At 68.2% G+C, this 21365-nt stretch overlaps 1 protein-coding gene across 6 annotated transcripts; it reads right to left on the bottom strand.

Annotated features, from left to right (window-relative positions):
• Window positions 1-1363: 1363 nt before the first annotated feature.
• EMID1 (EMI domain containing 1) lies at window positions 1364-15147 on the bottom strand. 6 transcript variants are annotated; one of them, XR_010073122.1, is made up of 16 exons: window positions 14944-15147; window positions 11801-11914; window positions 11579-11685; window positions 8370-8456; window positions 8182-8243; window positions 7906-8026; window positions 7324-7422; window positions 6949-7086; window positions 6626-6712; window positions 6468-6520; window positions 6313-6366; window positions 6047-6091; window positions 5922-5966; window positions 4709-4793; window positions 3729-3819; window positions 1927-1984 (listed from the first exon to the last, which is right to left on the bottom strand). XR_010073122.1 is itself a non-coding variant. In XM_063350738.1 (15 exons), the coding sequence occupies exons 1-15, from the start codon at window positions 15075-15077 to the stop codon at window positions 1854-1856; spliced, it is 1362 nt and encodes a 453-aa protein (XP_063206808.1). In that variant the 5' UTR covers window positions 15078-15147; the 3' UTR covers window positions 1364-1853. The 6 variants fall into 6 exon arrangements, 5 of the variants coding, with proteins under 5 accessions (XP_063206808.1, XP_063206806.1, XP_063206811.1 ...); XM_063350738.1 differs by lacking the exon at window positions 3729-3819 and having other exon boundaries at window positions 1364-1984; XM_063350736.1 differs by lacking the exon at window positions 4709-4793 and having other exon boundaries at window positions 1364-1984.
• Window positions 15148-21365: the final 6218 nt, after the last annotated feature.

Genomic DNA, 21365 nt, shown 5'->3' with positions numbered 1-21365 from the left:
TGTGTGGCATGGCTGGGTGTCCCATGGGTGGCATGGTGTGGGTGGGTGTCCCATGGGTGGTGTGACACAGGTGGGTGTCCCATGGGTGGTGTGGCACTGGTGGGTGTCCCATAGATTCCCTGACATGGGTGGGCATCCTATAGGTGGTGTAGCATGGGCAGGTGTCCCATGGGTGGCACGGTAAGGGTGGGTGTCCCATGGATTTCGTGGCATGGTTGGGTGTCCCATGGGTGGCATGAAGTAGGTGGGTGTCCTGGGGGTGTTGCGGCACAGGTGGGTGTCCCGTGGGTGACATGGTGTGGATGGGTAACCCATGAGTGGCATGACATGGGTGGGTGTCCCATGGGTGGTGTGGCACAGGTGGGTGTCCCATGGGTGGCATGACGTGGGTGGGTGTCCCATGGGTGGTGTGGCACAGGTGGGTGTCCCATGGATGTCATGACATGGGTGGGTGTCCCATGGGTAGTGTGACACAGGTGGGTGTCCCATGGGTGGCATGACGTGGGTGGGTGTCCCAGGGGTGGTGTGACACAGGTGGGTGTCCCATGGGTGGCATGATGTAGGTGGGTGTCCCAGGGGTGACATGGTGTGGATGGGTAACTCATGAGTGGCATGACATGGGTGGGTGTCCCATGGGTGGTGTGGCACAGGTGGGTGTCCCATGGGTGGCATGACGTGGGTGGGTGTCCTATAGATTCCCTGACATGGGTGGGCATCCTATAGGTGGTGTAGCATGGGCAGGTGTCCCATGGGTGGCATGGTAAGGGTGGGTGTCCCATGGATTTCGTGGCATGGTTGGGTGTCCCATGGGTGGCATGACGTAGGTGGGTGTCCCGGGGGTGAGATGGTGTGGATGGGTAACTCATGAGTGGCATGACATGGGTGGGTGTCCCATGGGTGGTGTGACACAGGTGGGTGTCCCATGGGTGGCATGACATGGGTGGGTGTCCCATGGGTGGTGTGACACAGGTGGGTGTCCCATGGATGGCATGACACAGGTGGGTGTCCCATGGGTGGCATGGCATGCGTGGGTGTCCCAGGGGCGGTGTGGCACGGGTGGGTATCTCCTGGGTGGCATGCTGTGGGTGGGTGTCCCATGGGTGGATGTTCCCACAGGTGGCATGGCACACCACGTGTCCCCTGGGTCTCCTCCAGGTCACCGGAGCCCATCTCCCCGTGGCCCCATCCCACCCCGCTGGCAGCCCCGGGGATGCCCCGGGGGACTCCACCACCGTCCCTAGGCCACCTGCTGTGGGTGGCAGGGACCCCTTCTAGCCACCCATGTCCCCAGGGTGCCCGCATCACCCGGGGCGGGGAGGGGTGTCCCCGTGGCGCCGAGGGACACGGCAGGACACGTGTTCAGGAGGCGTTTAATGACCTCAAGGGTCCCAAAGCAGCGGGACGAAGCGCGCGGTGCAGCAGGGTCCCCTTCCCCGGGGGGGGGTCCCCACCACCATCCCCACCCCCCGCCGCCGGAGCCCCTTCCCTGGCACGGGGGTGGCCAGGGGGGCTCGGGGTGGGGGCAAAGGAAACCCCCCCAGAGCTGCACATTGGGGCGGGGGCAGAAATGGAGCAGGGGGGGCCCTGGCTCCCCTTTGCCCCCCCCTCCCCGGGGTGGGGGGGTTTAAGCAGCAGCGATGGGGGGCAAAGCGGGGGGTGGAGGAGGGGGGGGGCCGGTGCCGTGCCACCGGCTAGCACCAAGTGCCCTGTGGGGCTGGGGGGACAAGGCTGGGGGGGGGGTGTGTGTTTGTGACCCCCATCCTGCCCCCGCCCCCCCAGGGCCATGCTGCTGCCCGTACCGGCACGGCGGTGGGCGTAGGGTGGGGGGGGGGGGTGACAGTGGGTGACACCCCTCACTGCTTGCCGGGGGGCCGCTGGCGGGGGGCCACGATGCGGTAGGGGGGCTGGCCGCTGCCGCGCTTGCCGCGGGGGGGGCCGGGTGCTGCGGTGCCGGGGGGGCCGCTGCCCGAGCCGGGCTCCGGTTCTGCGGGGAGGAAAGGAGAGAGGCGTCAGGCGGTGGGTGCCAGACCCCCCCCCGCCAAAAAAAAAGGAAGTCGCTGGGTGCCGTGGGTAGGGGTCCCCTGCCCCACAGAAACGGGGTTCATCGCCCCACACGGCAGCTCTGGCTGTCCCCAGGGACCCGCATGCTGGGAGAGGCGCGCTGGGACTGGGAAGGGGGGGGGACGGACAAGGGATGTGAGGACCCCCCCCCCACACACACACACACACCCCCCACCCTGGGCTGGCACCCCTGCCTGGCACCCCCGGCCGGCACCCCGAGAGCCGGGGTCCCCCTGCGGGAAAGCGCAGCTGCAAAGTAGAGGCGGAGGTGGGGGGAACGGGGAGGGGGGGCACCCGTCACCCCTCAGCTGGGCACCCTGGCATGGCGGGGACCGGGCAATGGGGTCTCCCTTGGGCCAAGGAGTGGGGGGGGGGTCCAGGGGCTCCCTCCATCCAAGAGGAGCTCCAGGGGCTCCCCAGGTTGAAGGGCTCCTCCAGGACCATCCTTGGAGAGCTCCAGGAGCTGCCTTGGTCCAAGGGGGTCCGTGGTCTCCTTTGGTCCCCGAGGGGCTCCAGGAGCTCCCTTGGTTCAAGAGCAGCTCCATGGTGTCCCTCGATCCCAGAGGAACTTCACAGCCTTCCTTGGTCCAAGGAGCTCCAGGGTTTCCCTTGGTCCAAAAGGGGCTCCATGGTCATCTCTCTCAATCCAAGAGGGTCTCCATGGGTCTCCCTTGGTTTGAGAAGGGTTCCATGGGCTCCCTTGATGCCTGGGAAGCTCCAGGGTTTCCCTTGGCCCAAAAGGGTCTCCATAGTCATCTCTCTCTCAATCCAAGAGGGTCTTCATGGGCCTCCCTCGGTCGTAGGGGGTTCCAGGAGCTCCCTTGGTCCAAGAGGGTCTCCATGGGTCTCCCTTGGTTTGAGAAGTGTTCCATGGGCTCCCTTGATGCTTGGGGAGCTCCAGGGTTTCCCTTGGCCTAAGAGAGTCTCCATGGTCATCTCTCTCAATCCAAGAGGGTCTCCGTGGGTCTTCCTTGACCCTGGGGGGTTCCAGGAGCTCCCTTGGTTCAGGAAGGTCTCCATGGATCTCCCTTGGTTTGAGAAAGGCTCTATGGTCTCCCTTGATACTTGGGGAGCTCCAAGGTTTCCCTTGGCCTAAGAGAGTCTCCATAGTCTCCCTTGGTTTGAGAGGGGTTCCATGGGCTCCCTTGATGCCTTCGGAGCTCCAGGGTTTCCCTTGGCCCAAAAGGGTCTCCGTGGTCATTCCTCTGAGTCCAAGAGGGGCTCTATGGTCTCCCTTGGTTTGAGAGGGGCTCCAGGGGCTCTCTTTGTCCGAGGAGCTTCAGGGTTTCTCTTAGTCCAAGAGGGTCTCCATGGTCTCCCTTGCTTTGAGAGGGGCTTCAGGGTCTTCCTTGAACCTTGGGGAACTTCTGGGTTTTCCTTGGTCCAAGAGAGTCTCCATGGTTGTCTCTCTCGGTCCAAGAGGGTCTCCATGGTTGTCTCTCTCGGTCCAAGAGGGCCTCCATGGTTGTCTCTCTCAAGCCAAGAGCGTCTCCATGGTTGTCACTCTCAATCCAAGAGGGACTCCACGGTCTCCCTTGGTCCTGGGGACCTGCTCCCAGCGGCTCCAGCCCCCTGTGCTCCATGCCCGCACCCGGGGTGGGGGGTGAGGGGGCCGCGGCGCGCCCAGCTCATGCGGGGAGGGGAGGAAGGGAAGGTGGGGCGGTTACCTGGCCAGATGATGGCTTCCAGCAAGGTGACCCTTCTAGCCAGGACCTCCAGCCGGGCCTGCTGCCGCAGGAGGGTTTGGAAGCTACTGGCCTGGGGGAGAGTGAGAGAGCAGAGCAGAGCGCGCGTTCGCCCCGTGGCGGGCACGGCACGGGTGGCACGGCATGGCAGGGGTGGCAGGGCAGGGGTGGCACAGCACGGCATGGGGGGCATAGCGGGGGTGCAGCCCCAGCGGGCGGGGGGGTGCCGGTGCAATGGGTGGGGGGTGCCAGGTCTCCCAGGAGGGTCTCAGAGGGGTGCCAGCGGCTCCCGCAGCCCCAGGGGGGATGCCAGGGGCTCCCCCATCCCTGTGGGGTCGGGGCGGGGGGCGGGGGGGCTGGGGTGCTTTGCGCTGACCCTGGGGCAGCCACAGCTGCCTGGGTGTCCCCAGCAGTGCCCCGATGGGGACATGAGTGTCCCCTGCCTGCGCCAGTCCCCAGCGGGTGCTATGCCGGAGGGGTGCTCCCCCTGCCACCCCCCCCGGCGCACCGAGCCCCTCTGCGTGTCCCCGGACACGTGGGGGGACACACGTCCCCAGCTTGCCCAGGGGGCCACCAGGTCGTCCCCAAGACAGAGACTGTCCCGGGTGTCCCTGACCGAGGTGGGCAACACTGGGCAGTGCTCGGGGGGGGGGGGGGTCCTGGGGTGCCCGGCCGTGGGTGCCCCAGTGGCCCTCACCCTACGAGCGGTCCCCAGTGTTGGCCATGATGCGTGGGTGGTGATGTCATGTACGTCTGATGACATCACGCTGCGGCCAGGGAGGGGAGGGGACACTGAGGGACCCCTCCCAGCCACTCCATGGCATCAGCAAGCCAAGGGCCACCCTGACGGCGTGAGGGCCTGGTGACCTACCGGTGGGGATGGGGGCCACCCCATGGAGCGGGGGCCACCCTGGGGGTCCCCGTCCCCTCCCGCGGCCCGGGCTGGCCCCCCCCCTACTCACCGTAGAGCCCAATCATTGTTTCCAAGATTAAAACCCTCTCCGCTAAAATCTTCAGCGCCTCGCGGAGCTGGTGCAAACCCTCCCCCTGGGGAGAAGAGAGGGAGGGGGGTGAGCGGGGGGGGGAGGCCGGACCCCCGCATGGCCCCGGGCCGCCTGCCCTGGGGGGGACACGGAGGGGACGTGGGTGCCTTCCACATCCCAGCCCCTCCCCGACTCGCTGCGACAGCAGGGGAAGGAGTGGGGGTACGCTGCGGGGGGGGACGGATCAGCCCCAACCCTACCCCTGGGGGGGGGTCTGAGCCCACCCCATGCCCCCAGTACGGCTCTGTGCCCCCTCCCCGGTGCTGGGGGGTCCTGAGGGGGCTGGCTTTGCGCTCCATCACCCCACGCAGGCACAGCGGGGGCCATGCTGGTGGTATGACCCCCCCCCGCCATGGGAGGGGGCAGTGTGAAGGGGTGGTACCCCCCTGCCCCAGCATTTCGGAGCGGGGGGAGGATGGCACACAACAGGCACAGCCAGGGACCCCCGTGCCATCACCGGGTCCCGGGGGGAGACGCGAGTGCAGGGCACGGCTGGGGACACCCAGGGATGGGACAAGGACATTGGGCACAACTGGGGACCCCCAGGCCATCATCGGGGTCCTGGGGGTGAGACGTGGCACTGGGCAGCACTGGGCCCCCCCCCCGTGCTGTCGTCACTGGGGTCCCAGGGACAAGATGTGGGGCACGTGGCACTGCAGGGGACCCCCCCATGCGGTCACCGGGGTCCCAGGGACAAGATGTGGGGCACGTGGCACTGCAGGGGACCCCCCCATGCCACTGTTGGGGTCCCAGGGATGAGGTGTGGGGCACTGGGCACAGCTGGGGACATCCTCGCCGTCACTGGGGTCCCAGGGACAAGACGTGGGGCACTGGGCTGGGGACCCCCGTGCCACCATTGGGGTCCCAGGGACAAGACGTGGGGCACTGGGCACAGCTGGGGACCCTCATGCCACTGTTGGGGTCCTGAGGATGAGACACGGGCACTGGCCACCGCTGGGGACCCCTGTGCCACCACTGGGGTCCCAGGGATGAGAGGCGGGGAAGAGGAGGGAAGTGGGCTGGGGGGACCCCCACGCCCATCACCGCCCCCCACCCCAGCACCCATGGGTGAGCGACACCCTCCCCCCGCTCCCAGTAGATGTGTCCCTGGTGCCACCCCGCTGCCACTCACCCAAGTGCCCTTCTCGCCCGGCTCGCCCCTGGGGCCCGGCTCGCCCTGAAACACAGAAAGGAGAGGGCCTGGCAGGGGGGGGCAGGGGGGGCTACGGCCCGGGGGGCCCTGACCCAGCAACGTACCTGTGCCCCGTCCTGGCCGCGGCTGCCCGGGTGGCCCTGGGGACCCTGCGGGGGGGAAAGAGCCCGTCGGCACCTGGAGGGGGGGCAGTGCTGGACCCTCCACTGTGGGAGATGCTGGCAGACACAGCCCCCCCTCCCCCGGCTGAGACCGCCCCAACTCGTGTCACGCTGCTGGGGACCCTCCACTACGGGAGATGCTGGCAGACACAACCCCCCCTTCCCCGGCTGAGACCGCCCCAACTCGTGTCACGCTGCTGGGGACTCACCCTGTCTCCCTTCTCCCCGGGGGGGCCGGCAGCTCCGGGTGCCCCGGCTCTACCCTGTACAAGGACAAGGTGGGTGCCATCAGCCCGCGTGGAGGGGGACCGGGGGGGCTCAGCCCACCCTGTGCCCCCCCGACCCCGGTGTTCCCAGCACTTACGTCAGGTCCTGGGGGGCCGGGTGGCCCGACGGGTCCTGGGGGGCCGGGGGGGCCTGCAAGGAGAGGGGACACAGCTCAGCTCGGCCGTGGCAGGCTGCCCCACAGCAGGGCACCCCCAAAGTGGGGGGGTAGGGAAGGGGGGGGGGACATACACTCACCCATCGGCCCCACAGGTCCGGGGGGTCCGACGGGACCCACGATGCCCCCGGCAGCTTCGGTAAAGGTGTTGGAGAGGAGCGGGTCCCCTGGGGGAGGGCACAGGTGATGGGCAGGGGTCAGTCCCCCCCCACCCCGGGGCTCCCAGCACCCCCCCAGCCACGCCACCCCCACCCTGGGTGATGCTCCCACCCTGGCCCCCCCTGTAGCCCAATCCCCACAGCCAGGCCCATCGCCGGGGCAGGGATGTTCTGCCATGGTACATCCCCCCCCACCCCCCCAACCCTATTGAGGGGACCCCCCCCCAACCCCGTCCCCTCCTTACTGGGCTCGGCTATGCGGGGTATTGCTGGCCCCACGGGGGCAGGGGGTCCTGGGGGGCCAGGGGGGCCAGGTAACCCCTTCTCTCCCGGAAGCCCCCTGGCTCCATCCCGGCCGGGTGGTCCTGGGGGGCCGGGGGGACCTGCAGGGAGGAAGAGGAGGGTGAAGATTGGGGTTGGGGGGGGGGGAGATGCCTGTTAGAGTCCGGATGCCTGAAGCTGTGCAGCGCTGGAGCCCTTCTGAGCCCCCAAACTGCTGCACAAACCCCCCCACACTCCGAGATCTGCCCGCCAGGAGGGGGGCGCTCAGCTGGAGCCAGGCACAAGGCTTGGGCTCCCCCTCTCCACCCCCCCCCCCGGGGGTCCCCGTCCCCCCTTACCTGGCGGCCCCATTGGACCCTTCACCCCGGGAATGCCCGACGGTCCCCGTCCTCCCGCGTCTCCCTTGGGGCCGGGGGGGCCCCGCGCGCCGGGTCTCCCTGCGGCCGAGCAGCACCCTCAGGGGGGCACCCCGGGGACAGCCCCTCGGTGGGTGCCCCCCACCCACGGCCCGTCCCCACCGTCACACCCCGCTGCGCCCCTGGTGCGGGTCAGGGGGGGAGCATCGGTCCGGGGGGCACCCCAAGGGCAGCAGCCCCCACGCCGTGGCCCCCATCCTGCCCCAAACCAAAGCACTGGGTGTGTGTGTGGGGGGGCACAGCCCTGCAAACCCCCCTCAGAGCTGGCCTGGTCCCCACGGGTAGCTCAACGTCACCGCCGTCCCCTGGGGACAGCTGGGGTGGGACCGCAGCCCCTTCCCCCGAGGCGAGTGGCTCCAAAAAGGGGTGCTCCCCCCCCCCCCCCCCCCCGATATTGATAACACCCGGGGGCTTTTTCTGGGCTGGCTGGCATTGTCACCACGGTCGGTGGCGCAGGGTGTGGGTGGCTGAAGGAGGGGGGGGACACACTGCTGCCTGCCTTACCGTCATCCCCGGGGCTCCCGCGGGCAGCCGGGGACCCCCAGAGCTGCCCGGTCTCCGGCCCCCTGCCCGGGGAGATGGGTGCTGGGGGGGTGGGGGCTTCGGCCACCGACAGCCGGGCCACCTGACGAAGAGACGGGAGGGTTGGGTTGGGTGCCGCAGAGGGGTGGGGGCCATAAAGTGACACCCCCCCACCCCCCCCCACCTCCTTGGGCTCCTGCGTCCCTCGAGGGGTGGTGGGAGCTGGGGCCGGTGGCACATCGTGGGGGGGGGTCTCACCTGCGCCTCGAGGGTGGCGAGCCGGGCTGTCAGCTCCCCGACGTGGCTGCAGTTCAGGCACCCTGTTGGGGGGGGGGGGGTGGGGTGAGAAAGCGGGGGCCACCGGCGGTCAGGTGGGGGGCACCCACCCCTCTGATGCAGCCCGTGGTGGCAAAGCTGGGGGCAGGGGGGTGTGGGGGGGAACTCACCTGAGAAAGCCGTGGGGCGCAGGGGGGGCCGGCGTGGGGCAGCGCTGGGGCGCCCGGTGTCCCGCAGGGTGAGGAAGGTGTGAGGCTCTGCCGAGGGAAAAAGAGGGGGGGGTCAGGAAGGGGGCAGCCCCCCCTCAGTGCATTCCCTGTGGTGGGAGACCCACCCCCCCCTCAAGGGCTATGGGGCTGGGAAAGCCAGCTGCCCCTTACCCCAAAATAGGGGGGGGTTGAGGGGGTGCAAAGGCTCCCGCTGCTTCTGCTCCATCCTCGCTCCTGGTGAGCCTCAGAGCCCCCAACCCACCCCATAACCCTCAGCCAGACCCCCCCCAAACCCACTCACGGTCCTGAACCAGCCCCCCCCAAACCCACCACATAACCCTCAGCCAGACCCCCCCCAAACCCACTCACGGTCCTGAACCAGCCCCCCCCAAACCCACCACATAACCCTCAGCCAGACCCCCCCCAAACCCACTCACGGTCCTGAACCAGCCCCCCCCAAACCCACCACATAACCCTCAGCCAGACCCCCCCCAAACCCACCCACGACTACACATCAGATGCCCCCAACCCACCCCCATAACCCTCAGCCAGAGCCCCCCCCAAACCCACTCATGGTCCTGAACCAGCCCCCCCAAATCCACCCCATAACCCTCAGCCAGAGCCCCCCCAAACCCACTCACGGTCCTGAACCAGCCCCCCCAAATCCACCCCATAACCCTTAGCCAGACCCCCCCCAAACCCACTCATGGTCCTGAACCAGCCCCCCCCAAACCCACCCCATAACCCTCAGCCAGACCCCCCCAAACCCACCCACGACTACACATCAGATGCCCCCAACCCACCCCCATAACCCTCAGCCAGACCCCCCCCCAAACCCACACACGGTCCTGAACCAGCCCCCCCAAATCCACCCCATAACCCTCAGCCAGACCCCCCCAAACCTACCCATGGTCCTCAGCCAGCGCCCCCCCCAAACCCACCCATAGCCGCACACCGGCCCCCCCCAACCCACCCCATAACCCTGAGCCAGCCCCCCCAAAGCCTCCACAGTCCTGAACCCCACCCCCCAAACACCCCACGGACCCCCCCCAAGCAAGACCCCCGGCTCAAGGATAGCTTTGGGGGGGGGGGGGGGGCACATTCCTGGGGACACGGCCCATATCCACGACCCGCGGCGGGGTCCCAGCACCTCGTCCCCACCGAGGGAACCGGGGGACAGCAGCTTGGGGCCACCCGGCGTGTCAGCAAAGGGGCGTCTGGAGCAAAGCTGGCGGCATCGTGGCCCCCCCCCCCCCCCCTTCCTCCCCCGCTCCCCCCGCGCTGCCACCCCACCCCGGCACGGCCACCGCCATGCTGCAGGGGACAGCCAGCGCCGCCCTAAATGGGCCCAGATGTGGGGGCACCCGGCCAAGCACGCACAGAGCAGGAGGAGGAGGAGCCCCCCGCCGCCCCCCCACCCCGTGCTGCCGCCACCCAGCTGGCTGTGGAGCCCCCCCCGCCCAGTGCCAGCCACTGTCCCATAGGCCCTCGGTGCCACCCCGCTGTCCCCAGGGTGTCCCCACCCCTGGGTGCCACCCGCTCACCCATGCCCCGCAGAGCCAGCGCCCTGGGGCAGAGGGAGGGAGGAGGATGTGGGTGACCATGGGGACAAAGCGACACACACCGCGCCCCCCCCCGCCCCCCCGGGTAAGGAGGCAGGCTGGGGGGCCAGCGTGCTGTCCCGCCATGCGTGGCACAGCCTGGCACCCATTCATCCACCCGCGCGGGCAGCTGCCCACCCGCAGGCAGGGACGGCGGGCAGGCAGCCATCCCCTCGGGGCACAGCCACGCGCCCACCCATGCAGGAATGTCCGTCTGTCCGGCCGGCCGGCCACCCACACCCCACCCGTCCATCGACCTTTGCAGTTATTCCCCCCCCACCACCCCACCCTCCCGCCCCCCGGCACAGCCAGCCAAGCATCCATCTGCCCACCCACCCCTGCATCTGCCCGTCTAGCTGAACGCAGGGCCATCCGCCCGTCTGTCCCTCCACCCACCCACCCAGCCACCCACAGGAATCCCTCTCCAGCTCTCCACCCACCCATCCAACCACCCGCAGGGACATCCACCCGCTTATCCACCCACCCGCCGACACTGGAACATCCAGCCAGCCATCTATCCACTTAGCCATTCCTCCATCCATGGACACAGCCATCCCCCCACCCACCCACAGGAACATCCACCCACCCACCCATCCATCCATCCATCCCCTTATCTATTCATTCATCCATGGACACAGCCATACATCCATCTACCTACAGGAACAAACCATCCATCCACTCACCCATCCATGGGAACACCCATCCATCTACCCAGCCATCCACAGAAACATCTATCCATCCACCCACCCACGGGAACACCCATCAATCCACCCATTCACCCACTCAGAAGAACATCTACTGACCCACCCACCAAAGAACATCCCCTCCTTCTGCTATCCGTCCATTCATCCATCCCTCCATCCATCCATGCAGAAGAGCATCCATCCATCCACCCACCAAATAACATCCCTCCATCCCACTATCTGTCCATTCATCCATCCCTCCATCCAACCATGCAGAAGAGCATCCATCTATCCATCTACCTGCCCACAGAGGAACATCTGTCCCTCCATCCACCCACAGAAGAACATTCATCCATCCATCACATTCATCCCATCCATCCCTCCCTCCATCCACAGAAGAACATCCATCCATCCATCCATCCATCCATCCATCCATCCATCCATCCATCCATCCACAGAAGAACATGAATCCGTCTATCCACAGAAGAACATTCATCCATCCATCCATCCATCCATCCATCCATCCATCCATCCATCCATCCCATCCATCCATCCCATCCATCCCATCCCATTCATCCATCCCATCCATCCCATCCCATTCATCCCATCCATCCCATCCACAGAAGAACATCCATCCATCCACAGAGGAACATCCATCTGTCCGTCTGTCCATCCGTCCGTCCATCAGTCCATCCATCCATCCGTACCCATCTCTCCATCCAGCCCTTCCCACCCTCCCCATCCCCACCAGCGATGCTGATGGTGGGGGACCCCAGCCTAGCCGCAACCCCTGGGTGACACCACCCCACCCTGGCCATGGAGAGGACCAGCAGCCCAGCACCGGGGACAGGATGAAGCCCCTTCCCACGGCCATGCCGGCTCCTACCTTCCTCGCAGTTGGCCCCGGCGTGCCCAGGGCAGCACCTCCACTCCAGCGCCGTGACCGTCTTGTAGGTCACCCTGTAGATGGGCCGGACGATGGTGCGGTAGCTGCTGGCACAGAGTGGGGCAGCGCCTCAGACCCATCCCAGGGGCACCTCAGGGTGCTGGGGTGGTGGTGGTTGGGGGGGGATGCCGGGTGCCCTTTCCCAGGGGAGGCACCGCTCACCTGCCCCCGCTGCAGGCCAGGGGCCAGCGGCAGCCCTGGAAGACCCGCTGGAGGAAGGTGCCATTCTGGACGTGGCACGACACCGTCCGCGTCACCGTGTAGGAGCACCAGTTGCTGGAAGGGAAACAACCGGCACCCTCAGCCCTGCCTGTGGGGGGACACCGTGGGGCTGGGCAGAGGTGCCACCCTCAGCCCTGCCCGGGGGGGGGGGGGACACCGTGGGGCTGGTGGAAGTGGCACCCTCAGCCCTGCCCAGGGGGGACACTGTGGGGCTGGTGGAGGTGGCACCCTCAGCCCTGCCCAGGGGGGACACCGTGGGGCTGGCAGAGGTGCCACCCTCAGCCCTGCCCGGGGGGGGGAACGCCGTGGGGCTGGCGGAGGTGCCACCCTCAGCCCTGCCCGGGGGGGGGATACCGCGGGGCTGGCGGAGATGACGGTGCCACCTGGGCTGTCCCCCCACCCCGGTCCCAGGGGGTTTGAAACTGCCCTGGGAGATGCTTTCGGGGTGCCCATGGGGGACCCTCCGGGGGCTGCCTTGGCACGCCGGGGGTGTGTGGGGGGGGGAGGGTGTGGGGGGGTGCTGGGGCCCCACATTCCTGCTGCATTCCCGACCCGGCACGGCGCTGGCGCCGGCTGGCCTGGAGCGGGGCCCGGAGCCCCCCCCCTGCGCCCCCAGCCCACCCCGCACAAAGGCTCCTTTCTTCGGCCCCCCCCCCCGCCGGCTCCTCATGCCAGGCTCTGCCCACCCTGCCCTCCCCGGGCATCACACCCCCCCCCCCCCCGCCCCAGCCTCAGTTTCCCCCTGCAGAGGGGGTGGGGGACACCCGTGCCACCGCGCCGAGCGCCCCCGTCCCCGCGGCGGGCAGGACTCGCCATACGCTCGGCGCTGTACCCAGGCTGTGCAATTTGGGTTAAAACCCGAGTTTTTTGGGACCGCCGCGACGCTGCTAGCAGGGAGGCGGTGGCGGTGAGGACGAGCGGGTGCCATTGGGGGGGTGGGGGGGGGACGACAATTGTCTGGGAGGTGCCGAGGGGGGGGGGGGGGGGGCGGGGACAGCAGGGTGGCACAAGGGCTTTCCGGCTGGGCAGCGTGCCAGGGCCACGAAAGCGCCCAGCCCGCCGGGGGGGGGGCTGTCACCACGCTTCTGCTGCCACCCCGCCACGCCGAGCGGGGACAACGACACCTCTGTGTCGTCCCCCCCCCCCATCCCTACCCAGGGTGACAGCCCCCCCCCGGGTGGGCACGATGCTCCCCAGGCACACGGGGATGGCATGGGATGCGGCGGGGGTGCCAAGAGCCGGCGGGGATGGGGATGGGGACGCGTCCCGGCCCGTTTTCCGTCTCGCCTGGCAGAGGTGGGGGAATGCCCCCCCCCTCGGGGAGCGGGGCAGGAGCTGGCGGGCATCTGCGTGCCAGCGCTCGCATGGCCCGGCCTGACCCAGCCCACCCGCTGCCGGGCCACCACTCGTGCACCGAGCCGGCCCGGGCTCTGCTGCCGGGGCACGCAAACACCTGGGGCAAAGCCCACCTCGGGGGTGGCTCCGAATCCCACCCCCCCTTCCCAAAACCAGCTTTGTTCCCCCCCCCAACTTTCCCGGCTTGGGCATGTGGGACCCCAGAGATGCATTAGCCCAATGAGAGGGATGGGGCTGGGGCTGATGGGGTTGGGGCTTGTGGGCCCCCCGATGCCAGCAGCGGGGTGGTGGGTGCCGGGTTGTGGGGATCCCGGGGAGCGGGGGGGGGGGGGACACGGCAGGGTGGTGCCAAGGCGCCAGGGGCTTCCTGGGCTTGGCCGGGAGGGGAAGGGGAAATGAGGCGGCTTCTGCCCGTCGCCTCGCCGACCCGAGCGGAACCGGGAGGTCCCGGCAATCCGGTGCCGGAGACACGGCCAGAGCCAAAGGTTTCCTGTAAACAACCCCCCCGCCACCCCGCCGACCGCTCCGCCGGGACGGCACCATGGGGACAGGGACCACAGACCCCCAAACTGGGCAGCGGGCTGTCCTGGCCCCTGCCGCTGACCCTGTGCCAGTCCCAGCATGCCCAGGTAGCCCCAGTAGCCCCAGTGTGTCCAGACAAACCCTGTAGCCCCCCCCCTCCATGTCCCAGCACCTGGCTATCCCTGGGGGCTCTGGTAACTCCAGCAGTGATGCTAGATCCAGTAAGTCCTGCTAGCCCCAGTAACCCCCCAGTAAGCCCCAGCCCCAGTACCTCCCGCTAGCCCCAGTAACCCTCAGGCCTGGAAAGTCCAGCTAGCCCCAGTAACCCCCCAGTAACTGCCAGTCCCAGTAAGTCCAGATAGCCCCAGTATCCTCCAGTAAGCCCCAGCCCCAGCAGCACCCAGTAGCCCTGCAGCCTTCCCAGCTCCAGTAGCCCCAGCAGCGCGGACCAAGCAGCCCCTGCCATACTGTCCCCAGCAGCCAGTGCCCCCAGTAACTGATGCCCCCCAGTACCCGGAGTCCCCCAGTACCCCATGCCCACCCCGCCCTGTACACGATACACCCTGGTACCAGGACCCCCCCCCCCAACTAGTACACGATGCCCCTTTGTACCCGGAGTCACCAGTACCCGACGCCCCCGGTACCCAGAGCCCTGGTTCCCGATGTGCCCCCTGCCCGGTACCCGATGCCCCTGGTAGCCGGAGCCCCCGGTTCCCGATGCCCCCCCTGCCCGGTACCCGATGCCCCTGGTAGCCGGACCCCCCAGTTCCCGATGCCCCCCCTGCCTGGTACCTGATGGCCCCAGTACTCGGAGCCCCCAGCACCCGATGCCACCCCTGCCCGGTACATGATGTGCCCTGCCGGAGTACCGGAACCACTGGTACCCAACACCCCCCAGCGCCCGGAGCCCCTCCATACCCGATACCCCCCCTGCCCGGTACATGATGCCCCCCAGTGCCCGGAGCTCCCCGGTACCTGATACCCCTTCTGTCTGGTACCCGATGCACCCCGGTACCCGGACCCCCCCGATAGCCGGTGCCCACATCCCCCCGTTACCCGGCGCCCCCCCATCCCCTCACCTCCACCTCCCCTGTCCTCCCCGTGCCAGACCGCCCTCCCCCTGTGCCTGCGCTCCATCTCCCCGGTTTCCCCTCCCGACCCCGTGCCCGGAGCTCCCCCCGCACCGGTGCCCCCGGTGCCGGTACCTGCGGGCGGCGGGCTGCAGCAGGGCCGGGCTCCAGGCGGCGGCGGCGGGCGGCGGCAGGAGCAGGCAGCAGAGGGGGAGGCAGAGCCCCAGGGGCGCGGGCAGGAGCGGGCAGCGGCGGCAGGGCCCCGCCATGGGCTCGGCGTGGGGCGGCGCTGCCCGGGCACCGGCACCGGCACCGGCACCGGCACCGAGCGGGGCGGCGGGCGGGGGAGGGGAGGGGGAGGAGGGATGGAGGAGGAGGAGGGATGAAGGAGGAGGAGGAGGAGGAGGGACCCCCCGCCTCCCCGCCTTCCGCCCCGCCGGCCCGGGGGTCCCGCTGGCCGCACGGACGTCGCGGGGGGGGGACAATTTGCGGGGGGCACATACTGGCCCGGGGCGGGGGGGGAGCAGGAACAGCCCGGGGGGCCGGGGCGGGGGGCGGGGGGGTGTCAGCGAAAGCGAAGGGAGGGGGCACGGTGTGGGAGGTGGTCCCCGTGTGAGCCCCCCCGCGTCCCTCTGCGTGGGTACACACGCGTGTGTGTGTCCCTGTGTGCGCATGGGGACACACGGGTGTGTGTGTGTGTGGGTGTGTGCTGCTGTGTGTGCATGGGGACATACGTGTGTGTGTGTGTGTGTGCTGCTGTGTGTGCATGGGGACATACGGGTGTGTGTGTGTGTGTGTGTGTGTGTGTGCTGCTGTGTGCGCATGGGGACACACGGGTGTGTGTGTGTGTGTGTGTGTGTGCTGCTGTGTGCGCATGGGGACATACGTGTGTGTGTGTGTGTGCGCTGCTGTGTGCGCATGGGGACACACGGGTGTGTGTGTGTGTGTGTGCTGCTGTGTGCACATGGGGACACACGTGTGTGTGTGTGTGTGCTGCTGTGTGCGCATGGGGACACACGGGTGTGTGTGTGTGTGTGTGTGCTGCTGTGTGCGCATGGGGACACACGGGGGTGTGTGTGTGTGCTGCTGTGTGCGCATGGGGACACACGGGTGTGTGTGTGTGTGCGCACATGGGGACACACGAGGGGGTGTGTGTGCTGCTGTGTGCACATGGGGACACACGTGTGTGTGTGTGTGTGTGCTGCTGTGCGCGCATGGGGACACACACGGGGGTGTGTGTGTGTGTGTGTGTGTGTGCTGCTGTGTGCACATGGGGACATACGTGTGTGTGTGTGTGCTGCTGTGTGCGCATGGGGACACACGTGTGCATACACCCCTGTGCACGCACATGTGTGCGTGTGCAGGGGTACACACGTGTGCATGGGGATGCCTATCTGTGTGCTTCTGTGCGTGCACGTGTGCGCACGCGTGTGTGCGTGGGTTTACACATGCGTGTGCTTCTGTGCGTGCATGGATACATGTGTGTGTGCGCGTGGGTGTGCACACGCGTGCGTGCATCCCCGTGTGTGCACATGTGTGTGCATTGGTACACGCGTGGGTGTGCACGTGCGCGGGTGCACCCCTATGTGTGTGCTTGTGTGTGCTTGGGTACACACGTGTGCGTGCGCCCCTTGGTACGCACACGCGTGCGTGCGCGGGCTCACACACCTGAGCGTTTCGGTGTCTGCACGTGTGCACGCGTGCGCGTGCGCTTTCGTGTGCGTGGCGACACACACCTGAGCGCTTCGGTGTCTGCGTGCGTGCACGCGTGTGTGCGCATGGGTACACGTGTGCGCGTGCATGTACGTGCGCGCTGGTGCACGTGTGTGCACCTGCGTGTGCATGAGTACACCCGCGTGCGCGCAGGTGTGCGCACACCCGCGTGTCCTGACACCCACAGCCGTGTTCCCGCCCGTGTGCCGTGGCCCGCAGGCCCGTGCGTGTCTGCGCGCACGCGGGTGTGTTTGCGTGTGCGTGTGTGTGTTTGCGTGTGCGTGTGTGCGGGTGCGTGTGCGGACGCGGCCCGCGTGCGGGTACATCCGCCTGTCTCCGCCTGTTCTTCCGCCTGCCTCGTCCATGTGTGCGTGTGTGTGTGGTCCGTGTTGGGGCGTGCGAGGCGGCCGTGTGTGTGCATGGGCGTGCGTGGGTGGTCCCTGCCGGGGGGGGGGTGTGTGTGTGTGTCAATGGGGGGGGGGCCCTACAGGCAACGTGTCTGTCTGTCTGTCTGTCTGGGGACACATCCCCGCGCCGGCAGCACCCTGGGACCCCCCACCCCTCTCCTCTGTGGGGTGTGGGTGGGGGCTCAGCCCCTGATCAAGGCTGTCAGCACCCCTCCACCCCCCCCCACCCCCCCCACCGCCTGCAGGGGGGGGCCCAGGCGGCCGGATGGGCGCCCAGCTGCTAATCTGCTGTGTCCCTTCCCATGGGGACAGCGGGGAACCCAGGCGGCTGGGCCCCCCCATCTGTGGGGTGGGGGGGTCCGAAGGGGAGCTGCCCTACGTCTTCCACCCCCCACCACCCCCCCCACTCCCCAGCATGGGGAAAGCCCTGTCGGGGTAGGGGGGGGACAAGCAGGACAGGAGGATTCCGCACTTGGAGGGCATGAGGGAGCCCCCCCCCACCCATGGGTGCCCCCTTCCTCTGGCTGGGGGGGGGTGGGTAAGGGGGGGAGCTGGCACAGCACAAGCTGGGGGGGGGGTGTTGTGCACCCCCAAAGTACGCACCCGCACCTGGGGGTGCCCCGACTCCCTGGGGGGACCCATGCCCATTGCCCCCGCCTGCGCCCCGGCTGGCAGCCACCCCCCTTTGGTGGTTAGAGCATGGAAGGGGGGGGGGGTGTCCCCAAAACCCTCCCCTACCCCCTGCTTCAGTGCCGCTGGCACCCTGACACCCCCCCACACCCCCCTCCTCCCCCCCGCGATGTGACCTTGCTGCAGGGGACGTGCTGTTTACCCTCGTGGGTGCTCGGAGGAGCCCAAGGTCACCCACGCTCCTCCTCAGACTAAACAAGGCCGCGGGGTGGGGGGGGGCCCTGGGTGTCACACCGGGTGATGCACGTGTGTGCGTCACCCCCCCAGAGCTGGGTGGTCCCCCCCACCCCGCCATGCACATGTCCCTCTCCCAGTCCCAGGTCCCCGCGCTGTCACCCAACTCCAGGTCCCCATGCCATGGCCCAGCTCCACGTCCCTACGTCATGTCCCTGATCTGACTTCAGGTCCCCGTGCCATGTCCCTGTCCCAGCTCCAGGTCCCCATGCCATGTCCATTGTCACAGCTCCCCCACGCCATGTTCCCATCCCACAGCCATGTCCCCATACCACGTCCCATCTCCAGGTCCCTGCCCCGGCTCCATGTCCCCATGCCACGTCCCTGTCCCAGCTCCAGGTCCCCATGCCATGTCCCTTCTTCTGGCTCCGTGTCCCCATGCCATGTCCCCATCCCACATCCATGTCCCCATAGCATGTCCCCTCTCCAGTTTCCTGCGCTGGCTCCATGTCCCCATGCCACGTCCCTGTCCCAGCTCCAGGTCCCCATGCCACGTCCCTTCTCCCAGCTCCAGGTCCCCATGCCACGTCCCCATCCCACAGCCATGTCCCCATAGCATGTCCCATCTCCAGGTCCCTGCCCTGGCTCCGTGTCCCCATGCCACGTCCCCATCCCACAGCCATGTCCCCATAGCATGTCCCATCTCCAGGTCCCTGCCCTGGCTCCGTGTCCCCATGCCATGTCCCCATCCCACAGCCATGTCCCCATAGCATGTCCCCTCTCCAGGTCCCTGTCCCAGCTCCCGGTCCCAATGCCACGTCCCTGCTCTGGCTCCAGGTCCCCATGCCACATCTCTTCTCCTAGCCTATGCCATGTCCCCATCCCAGATCCAAGTCCCCTCTCCAGGTCCTTGCCCTGGCTCCATGTCCCCATGCCACGTCCCTGTCCCAGCTCCAGGTCCCCATGCCATGTCCCAGGTGATCTTAGAAGAGGGTCCTGAGCCAGGAGAGGGCTGGGGGGGAGGCAGGTGGGGCTGCTCAGGTCAGTTAAGGCCTGTTAGTAAGTGCAGGGCCCTGCCACACGTCCCCACCAATGTCCCCAGCTCTGCGTCCCCCCCTCTGTGACCCTGTCGGCTCCCCGAACAGCACGTGCCCTCCCAGCCCGGTTCCCGGCGAGGTGGGGCATGGCGGGATGGGGAGAGGCTGCTGGTGGGTCCCAAGGGTGCTGATGGGGCTCACACCCCTGCCTGGGACCCCCACCCCTGCCTGAGCCGTGCCATAGGGTGCCAGCCCCATTTACGCTGGGGCCGGCTCCTGACATGAGACCTGGGTGCAGCTCATTGCACCGATGGGGCAGTGGGTGGCTCCTGCCCATGCAGGCCAACGGGGAGCCGAGTCCCCCACCGCGGGGACGGGGACAGGGACGGATGGGTGTCCTCTTGCTCGACCCCGCTCCGCCCCTGCCCGGCCCTGGGGGTGGGTTCTGAGGGCAAAGACAGAGCCGGGGCCACCAGGTGGCACTGCGAGGCCACCACCGTGGCCGTCCCTGCCTGGCCCTCGGCCACCCCCAGGGCCAGCCCCGGTCGCCGGCCGTTCCACCCGGCCAACCCCGCGGTCCGTGAGTGTCCCCTTCCCGGGGGATGATGGGGCCGGAGGAACGACCCCTCTGTCCCCAGATCTGTCCCCAGTCTGTCCCTCCACCGGCGTGGCCACAAGTGGCAACCCCTCTGTCCCCAAATCTGTTCCTCCATGGGCACAGCCAGAGTCACAACTCCCCTGTCCCCAGGTCTGTCCCCTCTGCAAGCACGGTAAGAGTGACAGCCCCTCTGTCCCCAGATCGGTCCCCAAATCTATCACTCTGCAGGCAGAACCCGAGTGACACCCCCCGTTGTCCCCAGATCTGTCCCCGTCCCCAAACCTACCTCTCGGTGATGGGTTGGTGATGGAGGCAAGCAGGGCAGACACTGGAGTGTCCCCGCGGCTCAGGGCCCTCCTGCCACCTCCCGTGCCTCAGTTTCCCCACGGGGCTGCAGGAACCACATGCCCTAAAGGGGGACAAGGTGCCCCCCCCGCTCCCCGACCAGGCTGGTCACCCTGGCAGGCAGCCCCCCGTGGGGACACCCCACCCCACGTGTGGGTGCTCGCCCCTCTGACACGTGTGTGTGTGTCCGTGCCCCAGGGCTGGGCCACCTGCGGGTGCCACTGCCCGGTCCTGCGCCGGGTGTCGGTTCCTGGTGTGGGTGCTGGGTGCCTGTCCCCCGTGTGTGTCCCCAGTGTGGGTGCCCAGTCCCCCGTGGGCGTCCCTGGTGTGGGTGTCTGGCCCTGGTGCAGATGCCCAGTCCCCTACATGTCCCTAGTGCGTGTCCCCAGTCCCCCGTGCATGCCACTGGAGTGGGTGCCCAGCCCCAGTGCGGGTGTCCAGTCCCAGTATAAGCCCCCGGTGCAGGTCCTTGGTCCCCTACGTGTCCCCAGTACAGGTGCCTGGTTCTCTAGGTGTCCCCAGCGTGTGTCCTCCATGCGTGTCCCCAGTAAGGATGCCTGGGCCCCTGTGTGTCTCCAGCGTAGATGCCCAGTTCTCTACGTGTCACCAGTGTATGTCCCCGGTCCTCCATGCGTGTCCCCAGTGAAGACGCCTGGTCCCCTGGGTGTGTCCCCGGTGCGGGTGCCCAGTCCTGGTGTCGGTGCCCAGTCCCAGTACAGGTCCCTGGTGTGTGTGCCCAGTCTCCTACGTGTCCCCAGTGCGGATGCCCAGTCCCATGTGCGTGTCCCTGGTCCCTGTGTGTGTCCCTGGTCCTGGTGTGTGTCCCCACTATAGATGCCTGGTTCTGATGGGTGTCCCTGGTGGGGGTGCCAGGTCCTGTTACAAGTCCCCGGTGCAGACACCCGGTCCCCAGTGTGTGTCCCTGCTGCAGAAGACTGGTCCCGGCGCATGTGCCTGGTCCCGGTGTGTGTGTCCCCAGGCTCAGTGCATGTCCCCAGTGCAGCTGCCCAGTCCTGGTGTGTCCCCACCGCGTGTGCCTGGTCCTGGTGCGCGTCGCCAATGTCTGTGCCCGGTCCCAGTGATTGTCCCCGGGGGGGATGCCATGTCTTGCTGTGAGTGTCCCTGTGTAGATGCCCAGTCCCCGGTGCCAGCCCCCGGTGTGTGTGCCCGGTCCCGGTGTGTGTCCCTGGTGGGGATGCCCAGTCCCCGGTGCCAGTCCCTGGTGCGGGTGCCTGGTTCGGGTGGATGTCCCCAGCACAGGTGCCTGGTCCCGGCGCGTGTCCCCGGTGGGGATGCCTGGTGCTGGTGCCAGCCCCCAGTGCAGGTGCCCAGTGCCGGCCTCTGGTGCGTGTGCCCGGTCCCGGCATATGTTCCTGGTGGGTGTGCCCGGTGCCAGCCCCCGATGCTGATGCCCAGTGCACGTCCCCAGTGCATGTCCCCAGTGTGTGCAGCCAGTGCCAGTGTGTGCCCCCGGTACGGATGCCCGGTGCCGGTGCCAGCCCCCTGTTCAGATGCCCAGTGCATGTCCCCGATGCGTGTGCCCAGTCCTGGCGTGTGACCCCGGTGGGGATGCCCAGTACCAGTGCCAGCCCC

The sequence above is a fragment of the Chroicocephalus ridibundus genome, chromosome 13, assembly GCF_963924245.1.
Source record: "Chroicocephalus ridibundus chromosome 13, bChrRid1.1, whole genome shotgun sequence".
NCBI lineage: Eukaryota > Metazoa > Chordata > Aves > Charadriiformes > Laridae > Chroicocephalus > Chroicocephalus ridibundus.
This window is presented reverse-complemented; position numbering and strand designations above follow the sequence as displayed.

Excerpts from the sequence above, each read along its gene's own strand:
- EMID1 (XM_063350736.1), bottom strand. The coding sequence starts at position 15,077 with ATGGCGGGGCCCTGCCGCCGCTGCCCGCTCCTGCCCGCGCCCCTGGGG. Across the intron at positions 11,686-11,800 it reads CTGGCCTGCAGCGGGGGCAG|CAGCTACCGCACCATCGTCC; the intron begins GTGAGCGGTGCC and ends ACTCTGTGCCAG. Across the intron at positions 1,985-3,728 it reads GGAAGCCATCATCTGGCCAG|AACCGGAGCCCGGCTCGGGC; the intron begins GTAACCGCCCCA and ends TCCTCCCCGCAG.